Source organism: Opisthocomus hoazin, chromosome 23 (assembly GCF_030867145.1).
Source record: "Opisthocomus hoazin isolate bOpiHoa1 chromosome 23, bOpiHoa1.hap1, whole genome shotgun sequence".
In the NCBI taxonomy this organism is placed as follows: Eukaryota; Metazoa; Chordata; class Aves; order Opisthocomiformes; family Opisthocomidae; genus Opisthocomus; species Opisthocomus hoazin.
In genome coordinates, this window is record NC_134436.1 from 3,186,042 (window position 1) to 3,200,796 (window position 14,755).

The following is a 14,755-nucleotide window of genomic DNA, read 5'->3' on the forward strand; positions in this document are numbered from 1 at the left end:
GCCTGGCGCTGCCGGGGGGCGGGCCGGGGCGGGGGGACGCGGGAAGGAGCGCTGTGGGGCGAGGGTGGGGCGGCCGCGACAGGCCGCAGCGGGGGGCCGGGTCCACCACCTTCTCGGGAGCGATCGAGGCCGCGGTGGACGGGGCCCTGCGGCGGTCCTAGTTGACGGAGATGTTGATCTCTGGTCCTTGGCGATGCATTAGCTCAGACTGGAGGGAGAAGCAAGAGCGGGACGAGACTGGCAGCACTCCCGGCCCTTGCTCCCACCGTGCCGCCAGCTGCGGTCCCAACCTGGCTCAGCCTTAGCTCGGGCCAGGCTCAGCCCCCGCGCCAGAGCAGCCCCGGGGACGGCTGTGAAGGAGCGGAGCACCCAGGGCATCACCTACCTCCTCGCCATGGCTTTCCTCCTCCTTCTGACTGCTGGGCTGTTTCCCCTCGGCCTGCTTCCCGGCTGCTTCGGGCAAGAGGCTGTCCAGCCAGCTCAGGTCGTGCAGGGAGAAGACCCGCTCCAGCCCCTTCCGGATCCCCACCAGTGCCAGCAGCTAGGGCCAGGGCGAAGCGTGGATCAACATCACACAGTGCTTGGGGCTGGGGGCCAGGGAATAGACAGCGTGGTCCCAGTCACACTCCCTCCATCCCCCTGGTAAGTGCCAGGGATGTGGCATGTCACGTGTCCTGGCTTGGTCCGAGGGGACGGTACTCGCTCAATGCCTGCAAAGCAGTGACAGCCCCGCCGGCCCCAACCCAGGAGGCCAGTGCCACCAGGGCAAAGCCATGCTGTGGCCCTGCAGGGACCCCACCAGCCCTTGGGGGTCTGAGCACCCACGTACACCACCAGCCAGGGCGTGCCCCCACCCAGGGCAGCCCCGCATCCCTTGCCCCTTGCTGGGGCTCCAGCGATGCTCAGGACACTTGTGGGCAGCACCCAGCCCAGCACCAAAACAGTGCCACCCAATTAAAAGGAATGTCATACCATCACTGGGAAAATAATAGCAGCCGCTGTGGACTTGATGACCCAGAGTAGGGCCAGGCACAGCAGCTGGATGACAGTGAAGAGGTGCACCTGGCGCAGGGGCACGTGGCGGAGGTAGGTGAGGTCTGGCTGGTGCTTGGCTGGCATCAGGAGCAGCCGCACACGGTCTGTGAGCTGTAGGAAGAAGACAGCATGTGAGTCACACACCTCCAGCTTTCAGGCAGCTCTCACCCACCTCCCTGCTGGGACCTGGGCTGACAGGATGGGGTTTTGCCATTGTTTTTGCAGTTCAGCCCTCCATCTGTCTGCAGTGCTGCCAGCGTGATGCCTGGGCGGGTGAGTTTGTCTGCAAGACCAGGGGTCCTGGTACCACCATCGCCCCAGACCAGCTGAGCTCTTTTCAGGCAGACATCTAGAAACGACTCAAGCTGGTTTTAAAGGGTTAATTGAGAGATAACAACACCTTGATTCCCCTCTCTTCATGCAGGAAACTGCTGCTGCCTTTGCCAGAGCACAACCCTGGATTCCCCAAGCAGAGGGAGCAATGGAGGGGGTTTCCCAGCTTGCCATCCAGAGGAGGATAGTTGCAAGGAAAATGTACTGTTAAGAGGAAAAACTGGGGTAGGTATTTCTAGAGTGGGGACTTTTTTCCCCTCTGTGGATTTCTCAGGAGAGGAACGCAGCTGGCACATCAGCAGCAATGCCAGGACCAAAGATTAGTAGGTCCCAGCTCTGCCTGCAGCTCCCAGATGGGGATGTCACTATGTCTTTTGGTGCAAGTCTGGATTATCCACTGGTCCCTCCACTCCTCCAAAACCACCTGACCCATCAGTGCAGAAGTTGCTTGTGCTCCTCAGCATCCAATACAGCTCCCTTTCCCTTTCCTCTGTCCTAGAAAGGTCCATCTGTCCCTCCTTCTCCTGGCCCAGGCTGGAGAAAGACCGATGCCCATGCTAGGCTGCACATCACACAGAGTTAAAATCCAGGCTCTGCTGTGCGGTGAGAGCTGGCGTCGAGCAAATCCCCTTATCCCCAAAACAGCCCCTGCTCACCTGGATGCTGTTCAGCGCTGCCACTCCCATGTGCAGAAAGACACCGTACAGCACAGGCATCGGGATGTGCTGCAAAACAGCAGAGCGAGGGGTCAGCAGGACATGATTGCCTGAGGGGGCTGTGCTTGCTGAGCATCTTCTCCTGTATAAAAGTCTGCCCACATGGCCACAGCATTGGTTTCCTTAATTTCTAACTGCCCAGTTTAATTTCATGGCTTTTTGCTTAGCTTATGTCTTCGAGGGCTTTAAAGCCCAGATGTGCTCCTGGCTACACTGCTTGTGACAGGACATTGCAGTCTTCAGAGAGGGGAAACACATACGGAGTTCCTTTCCCTATTTTCCAGGACATGGTGGGAGCAATCCTGGCTGGAGATGGAGAACACGATACCAAACCACTTAGAGTTAAGGCTTATGGCTCAGGATCTGTAAATGCTGGCGATGTCTCGCCTGCCTGGCACACCACTTTCCTTTTTATCTCCTCTGCAACCGTGAACTGGCTCCTGCCCTGTGTTGCTCAGCGTGGTCTGGTTTTCTCCCAAGCCGGAGCAGGCAAAGAGGGAGGCGGGGGTCACTTGTTGCTTCTCATGGCTTCCCCCAGGGGCACAGGGACTGCCCAAGGCTGGGTTGGCTTCCCCGGCATTACACAAGGGCAGTATGAGAGGAAGCATTGATCCACATGACCGACCAGTAGGTAACTGCTAGTGCTGGGGCTGCCGCAGGTGTGGCAGGGGAGATTATAAAGAGAGATGGGTCCTTGCATGAAGGACCAAGTCAGACTTGTCCTGGGCCTGGGGAGGCAAGAAGAGCTGCCCTGGGGGAGGCTCCCAAAGCCCACACATACCCCTCACTGTCCTATATCTCACCACCCCCCGCAAAGGAGAGGGAGGACCGGGCAGGCTTGGTCTCCTGTTTGTCCATCATAAAAATCACAGAGGGTTTGGGTTGGAAGGGACCTTCACAGACCATCCAGTCCAACGCTCCTGTCATGAGCAGGGACATCTTCCACTGGACCAGGTTTCTCAAAGCCTCGTCCAACCTGACCTTGAACACTCCCAGGGAAGGGGTATCCGCAACTCCTCCAAGCAACCTGTTCCAGTGTCTCACCACCCTCACTGTAAAACATTTCTTCCTGTTGTCCAATCTAACCCTGCCCTCTTGCAGTTTCAAAGCATTGCCCCTTGTCCTGTCACTACAGGACCTGGTAAAAAGTCTCTCTCTTTCTTACCAGTGCCCTTTATGTACTGAAATACCCCGGAGCCTTCTCTTCTCCAGGCTGAACACCCCCAACCCTCTCAGCCTCTCTCCATAGCAGAGCTGTCTCAGCCCTCGGACCATTTCAGCAGCCTCCTCCGGCCCCGCTCCCACAGGTCCATGTCTGTCTTGTGCTGGTGACCCCAGAGCTGGACAGTGCCCCAGGGGGTCTCACCAAAGTGGAGCAGAGGGAGAGCATCCCTTCCCTCGCCCTGCTGGCCACGCTGCCGTTGATGCAGCCTGGGATGCAATTGGCTTTCTGGGCTGCGAGTGCACAAGGCTGGCTCATGTCGCATTTGTCACCCACCAGTACCCCCTAGTCCTTCGAGTGCACGAGGCCAGCTCATGTCCCATCTGTCACCCACCAGTACCCCCTAGTCCTTCTCTGCAGGGGGAGCCTAGACCTCTATCAATCGCTTCGTGCCCCAGTCTGTATTGATATTGGGGGCTGCACCCACCCAGCTGCAGGACCTTGCATCTGGTCTTGTTGAACCTCATGAAGTTCACATGGGCCCATGTCCTCCAAGGTCCCTCTGCATGGCATCCCATCCCTCAGGCATGCCAACTGCACCACTCAGCTTGGTGTCATCTGCTAATGTGCTGAGGGTGCACTCGATCCCACTGTGTCATTGATGAGGATTTTAAATAGTATTGAGCTGGCGGAAAAGTGACCTTCCACCTTCCCCTAAGTAACCCAGATGTGGCCAGGGTACACTGTGGAGGCTCTGCCTAATGTGGCAGCGGCGGCAGGAGCCAACACCAGCCAGGCTCAGCCCCCCATGGGGTGGTGTGGAGGGTAGTGGTGGGGTGTGTTTGGGGACCACAGGGGACCCTGATGCCCACAGGGAGGCTGGCCAGGTGACACAGGGCAGCAGGGCGCTTTTGTGCCAGCCGTCCTGCAACGCTCAAGCCCAACCCCTTCCCATGCTGCACACATCTCCTTACCTAGTGGGCAGGCTTCCCATGATGGATGGATGGGATCAGGGACGGCAGGGTTAGGAACCCCCCTGCCTTGCAGGATATGGTCACCCCCTGCCTTGGAAAAGAGGCCAGACCCAGCAGCCAGGCTCCCTACCTTGAGAATGGGTGCCATGAAGATGGAGATCCCCGTTAGGACGAAGACGGCCAGGCCAGTCAGCCTCTGCTCCCTGTGGGCAGCATCACAGGTGTCACAAGGTGCCCCAGGGTCCCTCAGGAGCCCACAGCCCCTGCCTGCCCTCCCGGCCCCCAGGGTCTCTGCTCTTTTCAGCTTTGATGGCCACAGGGACCAGCGGCATCCCAGGGGAGAAACAAGCAGCCCCAAAGCCGGGTCTTCCAGCCAGCGTGGGCACGTCCCTGTCCTCTGGCTCTGCAGCCATGGGCAAGGGGTCCATCAGAGTGGGGTCCAGGCTCATTGTGTACCTGATGCCCAGGAACTCAGGGTGCTCGCCAGGAGCTGAGGTTGCGTTCTCCCTCCTCAGGCTCTCCATGTGCGCCAGGGAGATGACAGTGGCTGAGACATACCAGGGGAGGCCGGTGGCGGAGGTGACCACCATCAGGAGGGAGACACAGAGGAGGTCCAGGTGAAAGCCTGCTCCTTTCTGCAACAGGAGAGGCAGTGGGGCTGGGGGCAAGCCATCTTGCTGGCAGCATCAGAGGGGTGGCAGTGGGGTCTGCTCACCTTGCTGGCCGGTTCAGGGTGCTGTTCTCCCCTGGCTGCCCCCTTGACCCATGGGGTCCAGCCAGGACCTGAGTCCTCCCCATTGACTGGGTCCTGCCCACTGGCTGTGCCCCACTCACCTTCAGCTTGTACTCCCTACGGTTAAGGATGACGGCCGTGATCTGCTGGTCCATGAAAATGAGGATGGTGACAAGGATGGCGGGCAGTGCGGACACCAGGCAGACCCACCATGGATTGGCTCCAAAGGGGAAGACGATCCAGCCCCGTGTGGGGTTCGTGGGCTGCAGAGAGCAGAAGGGTCACAGCAGCTGCCACCCGCCTGTGGGGTCTGCCATGCAACCAGGTGATGGGACCAGCCCCAGGTGCCCAGGCTGGAGCCCTGCAGGAACCCAGGGATGCTCCACCTTGGGAAGGGAAGAGCATCCTCTCTCATCCTGAGGATATTCCTGAGCAGTGTGACCCACAAACCTCCTATGAGGACACCCTGGCTGTGGCAGAGCAAGGGTTGCTCCTGGGCATCACAGGCCAGGAGTTGGGCACGTGCCCCTGCGAGCGGGTGGAAGAGGTGGCATTGGGAGTTGGTGATGGCAAGCCTAAGGAGATAGCAGCGAGCACAACCTTCTCTGAGGTGCTGCCAGCCCTGCTCCACACCCAGGGTGGGGAGTCCAAGCCTGGACTTGAGCTTGTGCCTCTCGCTCCAACATGAGCTGTACTGTGACGTGGTTAGGCTGGGACCAAGCCAGGTTATTTACAGAGTGTGGGATCGGCTGCGATTCAACCCTATCTTGTTTGCTGGGGTGCAGCCCGCATCCCTATAGGACTAGACCCAGCAGTGGGAAAGACAGCAGCAGCATGGCGGGATGGCCACTGTGGGGGGGACAGACCCACTCCCTGGCAGTGCCATGCCCACCCTGCTGGCACCTTCAGCTCACTGGGGACAAGGAGCTTGGGGGTCTCCAGGCCCAGGGCAGCGTCGATGGCACAGGAAGTGAGGATGGCCAGGATGATGGCAAAGTCGCTCACCAGCTTCCGCACCTGCAGATGGAGAGGGCTTGGCCTGGGCTGACCAGGGCAGGGAGCTGCCCCAGAACACCTGGTGCCATCCCCATGTCACTGGGATGGGTGGCCATGCCACTGGGATGGCTGAAGGATGCTCACCCCTGCAGGGAAGTAGCGGCTGCTCCTGAAGCACTTGAGCATGGTGCAGGAAAGGAAGGTACCCCCGAAGAGCAGGAAGGAGATGAGGGTAACATCGGGCACATACTGGCAGCTGGTCCCCAGGAGGTGCCCCCCTCGATCCAAGCACTGGGTCCTGCTCAGCCTGGCCAGGGTGGCAGCAGGCTGCGGGGACAGGACAGGTGGCGAGGAGGGGTCACACACGGACACCTCAGGCTCACCTCAGCCCCTCGCCCACCCACCTGGAAGCAGGGGCTGTACCTGCTGAGGTGCCAGGAGCGAGGGGAGTGGCGTATCATTCCCTGCGGAGCTGTGACCTGAAAGGGGGTGTGGGGGTCAGGGTGCCAGCACCATGGGAACATTCCATCACAAATGACTGGGACTGTATTGCCATTGGTGTGGCTCCTCAGGCTCTCCTCAGAGGCTCAGAGTGCTAGATGAGGCCCCATGGGACCCCTGAGGTCCCAGCACTGGATGATGCTCAGAGAAGACCAAGGGGGGATGCCTCTGTGAAGGGCTTGGCTGAAGCACCAGCCACTCAGAGGCACCATCTGCCCCAGGCTGTGCCCAGCACTGATGCTTCTGGTACGTGGTGTGGGTCCCATTTGCAGCATCAGTGTGGACATGTCTTCAGGCTCTAAGAAACACCCTCTGATTTACAGATAGGGCTAGAAATAGCAGTACAAACTCACCCGGATGCCCACCTTCAGCCCCTGGCATCCCCCATCCCAGAGCCACGGAAGCCAGACCAAGGCTCCCCTTGTTCCTGATGCTGCCCTGCCCGGTGCCCGGGCAGTGCCGGGAGGCAGAGACGGGTGGACAGACAGCATGGAGCGGAGTGGAGGAAGGTGCCAATGTGGTCAGGCAGGCAAGGATGGAACTGAGCAGCCCCCTCCTCCTCCAGCACCTTCCCCCATCTAGCTGGGCAGCAGGGTGCCAGCAGGGTCCCAGGGTGGCAGCCCGCTGCTCCCACCAGCCCCACAGCTGCTTGGGCTCACCAGAACTGGACAAGTTGCAGACACAGCTGTAGGAGGTGACGTTGTCGAGCCGGTACTGCCAGTTGATGGGGAAGGCGTCCGCTAGGCTCAGCATCTTCTTCAGGGAGTCGTAGATGAATATCAAGCTGATGAGGGCGCAGAAGCCTTCCTCGGTGAAGCGGGTGAAGTACCGCACCAGGTAGCTGGCCTCAGTGGCCACCAAGACTATGCCAAAAAAGGCCACCCAGAGCCCAATCCAGAGGCGAAACTCCAGGTAGTCCAGGCTGTGGTCCCTGGTGGGAAGGGTGACTCAAAGCCTCAACAATGACACCCACCTGGCATGATGGTGGCCCATGCCCTGTCCAGGAGGCAGCAGCCCGAGGATCCATCCCTGGCAGGGTACTTACTGGCTGAAGGAGAAGAGGAGGCGCTCAAAGACCAGCATGGGGCCTGTGCTGCTCAGGATGGTCAGGGGCTGGCCAGAAAAGAGGCAGAAGATGGAGCCGGCAAAGGCTGTGCCCAGGAAGCTCTCCAGTACCCCCTGAAATGCAGGGGAGGGATGCCAGGCACCAGACACATGGTGGGGACAGGGTTCCCAGACCTGTCCCCTCCAGCAGCACAGCTGCAGGCAGCTGCCTGCACCTCCCTGCACTGCAGGGTGTAGGGTCAGCGGCTGGGGAGCACAGAGGCTGGGGAAGGATGCAGGGTTTGGGCGATGCTCAGGATGCCCTGGGAGCACCACTGGCTGCCCAGGCACTGGTGGGAGACGGGCACCCGGGAGACCTGTGGGTTGGGCTGAGCAGGGTTGATGTAGGGCACCCCGTAGCCCCACCAACCTGCATGCTGGCAGTCGCATCCCCCAGCATGCCCCCGAAGGTGATGGCATTGGTGACTGTTGCCAGGTAGATGTAGAGCACTGCCGAGAGGCACTGGGGGTGCAGGGCATCGGAGAAGTCGCTGCCATACCACGGTGCCTTCCGCCGGATGTCTCGCAGCAGCCCCCCAAAAAGCCTGCGGTAGTGGAGGGAGATGTCAGAGCCCCCCCTGCAGCCAGCCATCACCCCCTGAGAGAGGTGCAAGGCAGAGGATGGTCCCTTTCCCGAGAGACACCAGCCCAGGGTGGTTGGACGTGGTGGTCCCATGGGCTGCGGAAAGCCAGCACCCTGCCCTGAATTTGGCATCCTGCTACACCTCCCACCACTCTCGTCCTTCCAGGCACCCACCTGCCTGTCCTCTCCAGCTCCTCCCTGGAGTGTGGGTGCCCCAGGCCAGCTCGCTCCCCAGCTGCTGCCATGTCCCCATTGCTGTGGGACTGCTGATCCGGTGGGTGCCTGGTGGGCCTGTGGCAGACAGAGCCTGAGATTACAGGCTTCAGGTTGGAGCCCTCAGAATCCAGCTGTGTCTAGGGGATGCTATGAGGGGGCAGCAAGGATGGAGATGGGGTAGAGGTGCAAGCAGGTCTGTGAGGATCTTGTACATCCCCTGCTAATGACGAGGAGGAGAAAGATCAGGAGGAGGAGGAGAGATGGGGGATTGGACTAGATGATCTTCAAGGGTCCCTTCCAACCCAGCCATGCTCTCCTCCAGCAAACCCTGGAGCCAGCCCTAGCCAGACTGATTTTGGTGGAGGAGCTGGGCAGAGCTGGAGGTGTCCTTCATGGAGGGTGAGTTTCACATCCAAGTGCTGAAACCCAGCGTTCCCAGAAGCTCCTGCCTGAAGGGCAAAGGAGGCAGTTTTGCCATCCCCTGCCAAGTGGGACAGCAGAACTGACAGCACCGGGGACCAGACCTGTGGTCATCGGCCAAAGCTGCAGAGGGGCTTGGCTGGGACGACCTCACTGGCAAAGATTGGCTCCTGGGTGGCTTCATCCCCGTGAAGACGGAGTTTTCAGGGTCACTGGCAGAGGTCTCCACCTGAGACCCTGCAGAGGGGCTGACAGAGGCTGCAGTTGCCCTCCTTCCAGCTTACCTCCTGTGCAGAGACAGCAGACAGCTTGGCGGAGGAATTCGGGCACTGGGGTCCCATTTCCCAGGAGGAAGCACAGTCACCTCATCCAGGAATGCCTCCATCCCTGCTATGAGGTCCTCTCGGTGCTCAGCCTGCCGAGCAACCCTTTGGAAGAGCTATAGGGAGATGCTGTGGTTTAGCTACCACCTCCCTGCGCTCAGCCACTCAGAGACTTCCTCTGAGCCTGCAGCCATCACCAGGAAAGGCATCCATCCACTTCAGTACAAGGGGTGCACCTACATCCTGCAGACCCACCCCAAACCTTTGTTTTCTTATCCAGGGCAAGGGAGGCCACCATATCACCCCATCCTCTGCCTTGCCTGCTGCAGCCTGCAGAGGAGAGGAGCCCCAGTGTCCTCAGCATAGGCTTCATTCCAGACCCATCCCACTGAAGAGTGCTGCACCAGGCTCACCTCATCTGTCAGCAGTGTGGCCATGGCCCTGCCAACCTCATGGTAGGCTTTCAGTTTGGCTCGGGGACCCAGCAGAATGAAGAGAAACCTGTGGGTATGACAGCGCATTCTCATGAGAAGCCCTCTCCTCGCCAGGGGATGCTTCTCCCAGGGGAGATTATGCTGCTGCAGGATGCTGGGGAAGGCGGCTGGGCAGGCTTGGGAGGCTGCTGCAGGTCTAAGGGGTGGTCACCCTAAGTGGGGGTTCGGGGGCAGAAGACAAGTCACGTGTCTGCTGCCCACTGAGTGGAAACCCTATGGGAGACCATGGGACACCAGGACGCTGGCTGGCAGGGTCTGCAGAAACCCAGGCTGGGAGGGAATGGGACAGGTCTTTGGGGCAGAGAAGGAGACATCCTTGGCTGGGGATGTCTGTGGGGCTGTGCTCTCAGCTGGTGGTGTCTGTGGGATCAAGCTCTGGGGTGGGGATGTCTGTGGGGTCAAGGTCTTGACTGGTGCTGTTTGTGGGCTCATGCTCATGGAAATGTTGCTCACAGGCAGGATGCAGGAGCATTAGCATCAGGAAGGAGAGCGTGCAAGCTGCACGAGCAGCAGGTTGGATAGGCCTATGGGGACATGGGAGGAGACTGGAAAGAGAGCTCAGAGTCCTTGAAGAAATACGGCTAAAATCCCACACCTCAGCAGGTGCTGCAAAATAATGTCTCTAGAGGGATAGCCCATCCAAATATTTAACCAAGCCCTCCATTGTTTTCCAAAACTGGCAAAAACTGTTCTGGTACCCCGAGGCTGTGGAGCAGTTCCAGTGATCGTACCCTGAGCAAATGGCCAGAGAGGGGGTAGGGAAACTCCTCTGACAGCACAAGCAGGGCTGAGGGTGGCTCGACAGAAACTGCTGCAGCCCTGACTTGGGGCACCAGTGCTGGAGGCCTCGCGGAGCCTGCTCCAAGGGGTCGAAAGGTGATGGTAGCCACCTGGGCTTGCTTTCACCCAGGCATCGTCTTCAAAGCGATGGGAAAACCTTAATATCCTAGAGATGGATCTGGGTGGGAGATAGCCCTGAAACGGTGGCTGTGCCCACAGAACAGCCCAGGGCAGCCAGCAAAGGGAATAGCACCACGGGCAAAGGGGTGGGTAGGGACAAGCTCTCCTTCCCCTCCTCTTTGGGGGAGGAAAATACAGGGCAAGGGGTTGTCGTGAGCCCCTCGACAGCCGTGGGGGCTCACTGGGGACTTGCCACCCATCTCCCACCAAGGAGAGAGCAGGAGGTGGATGGACGTCCTGCTCCACCCAGCTCTCGGTGGACGGGTGCTCTGGGTAGAGTGACCAGGAGGTGGCAATGTCCCTCCTGATCCCTGCCTGCCTCCTCTGCACGCTCTCTGAGGAAGTCCCCAGCTCAAGGGGCATACTGACCGTTTCTCCTTACAGCTTCAAATTGTGCATTCCTCAACCACGCAGAAACACCTCCTGCCCTGCTCCTTTCCCCCCACACCAACAGTGCCGCAAGAGCCACCCCTCCACTCAGGAGAGCATCATGAGCTGCAGGAGAGCAAGAAGATCCTGCAAACCTGCAACCCTTCCCAGTCATGAGCCCCCCATGCTCCCAGGCAGTAAGTGGAGAGCATCCAGACCCTCCTAAGGAGGAGAGTGAATGCAGAGCCCAGGTGGGGATAACCTAGGTGAGCCTGTCTTGGGATGCTCCTAAGGAGCTGGGAAAAGCGGGAGAGGAAGCAGTGAGCCAGGGTTCTGGAACTGCACATGGCATTGGGTGCCATACCCTTTGCTTTCACCAAGCAAAGCTTTGTCCTGTGCAGGAGGGAGTAGAGTGACAGGGATGAAATGGGGTGCAGGGTCATTGGCCATGCTCCATTTACCTGCTGGGGAGAGAGACTTCAGCCAGCGAGCCGAGGGCCACCCCTTGCCTGAGGCGGATGAAGGTGGTGAAGGGCTTCTCCAGGAATTCAACTTCACCAACAGCAACGTGAGCTGCTTCAGCCCCTCGTGGGACCTTCTTCTGAAATCGGTTTCTCAGCTGAAAGGAAAAGGATGCAGCGGCTGGGCACTCGGGATGCAGCAGCTGCTCTCAGCTCAACTCTGTCCTGCCTTACCTGCTCCTTAAGAGGTGTTTCAGAGAGCTGGGCTCCGGGTTCAGACCAGCTTTTGGCCTTCCCTGCAAAGAAAGGGAGCAAGCAGCAAAATACACATGCAAGCAAATGGCCAGCATGGGAATGGCTCTGGGCTGCTGGCAGTGGAGGGATGCCCAGTGGGACAGCCATATTGCCACCTATGGCTGGGTTCTGTGCCTACCTCGGCAGAGAGAGAGGCCGAGATCGGCGAGGAGCTGCAGCAGAGATTTAGTGGGCTGGTGCCGTGGCTGGCGGAGCAGGAGATCTGCCAGGCGCTCCCTCACCTCGGGCTGCAGCTCTGCTTCCTCAGAAAGTGCCTTGTCTGCAACAGGGATGGGGATGACCCTGAGCCTTCTTGGTTCACTGTCTGGTGCAGGGCTACCCGGGGAAAAGCCCACTTTGCTGGAGCAGCAGATAGCTACCCCAGGTACCCAGCTATCATGCATCAGTGCTTTTATATAGAGACCTCATGATGGCCTGGTCCCTCTCTGGTGACCAGCTCATCCCAGGAGGTGACCTTTGCATTCCTCACATACTGATTATTTCCTTGAAACTGTGGACGTCCAGATCCAGGAGCATTGTCCCCTTCTGCAGGCATGTCCTCAGCTGGAAAAGGCTGTGCAGGGGGAGGGCTGGGACGTGGGGCGTGCTCCAGCGCTCCCCGCCATCCTCCACCTTCTCCTCGAACTTCATCCACCTGCCCGGGGAGATGTGAGAGGTCAGGGTAGTCCCCTGCCCTGTGCCAGGCAGCAGGAGCAGGAGCTTGGGTCCATCTCTGAGTTTGGCATGGGGCTGGCACAAGCAGGGAGGGTTTGGGAGGCTCAGAGGGGGGTGCAGTGGGCTTGCAGAGCCGGGCCGGGTGGGTGGCCTCAGCCATCATGTCCGCATTCCTGCTGACCTACACCTCTCTCCAACCTCCTGATCAGGGGGATTTCAGCAGTCATGGGATCACAGAAGAGTTTGGGTTGGAAGGGACATTCACAGACCATCCAGTCCAACCCCCCTGCCATGAGTAGGGACATCTTCCACTGGATCAGGTTCCTCAAAGCCTCGTCCAGCCTGACCTTGAACACTTCCAGGGAAGGGGCATCCACAACTCCTCTGAGCAACCTGTTCCAGTGTCTCACCACCCTAACTGTAAAACATTTCTTCCTGTTGTCCAATCTGACCCTGCCCTCTTGCAGTTTCAAAGCATTGCCCCTTGTCCTGTCACTACAGGACCCGGTAAAAAGTCTCTCTCTTTCTTACCAGCGCCCTTTATGTACTGAAATACCCCGGAGCCTTCTCTTCTCCAGGCTGAACACCCCCAACCCTCTCAGCCTCTCTCCATAGCAGAGCTGTCTCAGCCCTCGGACCATTTCAGCAGCCTCCTCCGGCCCCGCTCCCACAGGTCCATGTCTGTCTTGTGCTGGTGACCCCAGAGCTGGACACAGTGCCCCAGGGGGTCTCACCAAAGTGGAGCAGAGGGAGAGCATCCCTTCCCTCGCCCTGCTGGCCACGCTGCCGGTGATGCAGCCCGGGATGCAATTGGCTTTCTGGGCTGCGAGCGCACAAACCCAGCTCATGTCGCATTTGTCACCCACCAGTACCCCCTAGTCCTCTACAGGGCTGCTCCCAGTCCAACCGTCCCCAGGCTGTGCTGGGACTCAAGATTGCCCTGCTGTTAGCAGCGCTTGCTGGAATCAAAACAGAAGTGTCTTGAGCTGTTTGCCACACTCAGGCTGTGCCAAATATTTTAATGCCACGCTCAGACAGAGCTTCCCTTTGTCCCCATGGGTGGGCGCGCTGCTGCGGGGTGGCTCAGCGTGCTGCACGGGGCAAGCGTGCGCTGGTAGAGCAGGCTCCTGCTGGTGTGCAGCTGTGCCGGGGAGAAGAGGGCTGGGTGCTGGGGAGAGCCTTCACAGCCCTCTCCTAGACCTTCTGAACCCTGGGGCAGATCCATTGCTGCCCCCAGGCCCCCGCAGCCCATGTCCCTGTGCCCCTATCGAGAGGTGGAGGAGTGGTGTGGGGCATGGGAACATCCCAGCCACACTCCTGCCCCACACCGGCACCCAGCTGGGGCCCCAGCTCCTTTCTATTGGGCCCCACCATCCCCGGCCAAGCCTGCCCTGCCCTACCCCCCAGTCTCTTTCTGAGACATGCCAGGCAGCTGGAGCTGGGGAGCATCAAAGCACCATCCCAGCCCTGGCGCAGCTGCTGGAGCCTTGGAGAGGCAGCAAAGGCAGGAGCAGAAGCATGGGCACTGTGCCCGTACAGGGTCGCTGCCTGCACACTGCCTGACACCCTGCCCACTCCCATGAAACGAGTCACCCTAAGCTGGGCAGAAGCAGCGCAGGCACCGGCAGGGGCAGAGGACAGCAAGCAGCCCTGCTCCGGGGCTGAGGCTGAGGAACCACCATCCTTCAGAGATGCTGTGGGCTCCATCAGAGCTGGGGTCTTGAAGCCTGGGCTTGCCAAAGCATTGTCCAGCAGCTTGGTTACTGCAGGCGTGCCTACCTGGCTGTCTCCCTCCATTCCAGCCCCACCGAGGTGCTAAGCAGCTGGTTGAGCTGGATGAAGAGCAGCGGGTGGGTGGCGTCCCCCCACTCCTCCTGCTGCAGGGTGGCACCGGCTTGCTTGGCTGCTGGGGCCGTGCTGGAGGGGAAGATGCTGCAGCCCAAAGCCTGGTAAGGAGCTTCAGTGTTGCTCGCCTCTGGTCTGGGCTGTGAGTGGGCATCTGCTGCCCAGAGAGCTGTGCCGGCCACCCGGGGCGTGTGGGCTCTCATGACCATGAGCACCAGCAGCCACAGGTGTGGGCTCCCCTCTGGAGCTGCTGGCACTCACAGCATCCCACTCATCCCACAGCTTATAAAAGCTGTTAACCAGTTTAAACTGGCCACAAACCAATACATGGGAGCCGAGCCCAAAACAACGATCTCAAAACACCGGGGCCAGCCACATGTGTCACAGCGTGGCCGGCTCCTGTCACCCCTGGCCACCCACTTGGGCCAGAGACCAGGGCGCTCTCCTGCCTCCTTCTAGTGACCTGCAGAGACAGAGCTGCACTGGTGCTCTTGGGTGAGCAGTGTGTCCTCAAATCCTCCTGCACCCTGCAAGGCTTTGGTGAGGGGAAGGCGAGGCCAA

General features: G+C 59.7%; 1 protein-coding gene across 1 annotated transcript; it reads right to left on the reverse strand.

Annotated features, from left to right (window-relative positions):
- Window positions 1-301: 301 nt before the first annotated feature.
- Window positions 302-14,397, reverse strand: SLC4A9 (solute carrier family 4 member 9). The gene is made up of 20 exons (XM_009940269.2): window positions 14,129-14,397; window positions 12,169-12,329; window positions 11,814-11,954; window positions 11,615-11,676; window positions 11,381-11,538; window positions 9,510-9,597; window positions 9,058-9,212; window positions 8,312-8,428; window positions 7,925-8,099; window positions 7,496-7,629; window positions 7,110-7,381; window positions 6,373-6,428; window positions 6,094-6,276; window positions 5,857-5,970; window positions 5,055-5,216; window positions 4,677-4,855; window positions 4,351-4,423; window positions 2,025-2,093; window positions 973-1,146; window positions 302-541 (listed from the first exon to the last, which is right to left on the reverse strand). The coding sequence occupies exons 1-20, from the start codon at window positions 14,395-14,397 to the stop codon at window positions 302-304; spliced, it is 2,982 nt and encodes a 993-aa protein (XP_009938571.2).
- Between the last annotated feature and the right edge of the window lie 358 nt (window positions 14,398-14,755).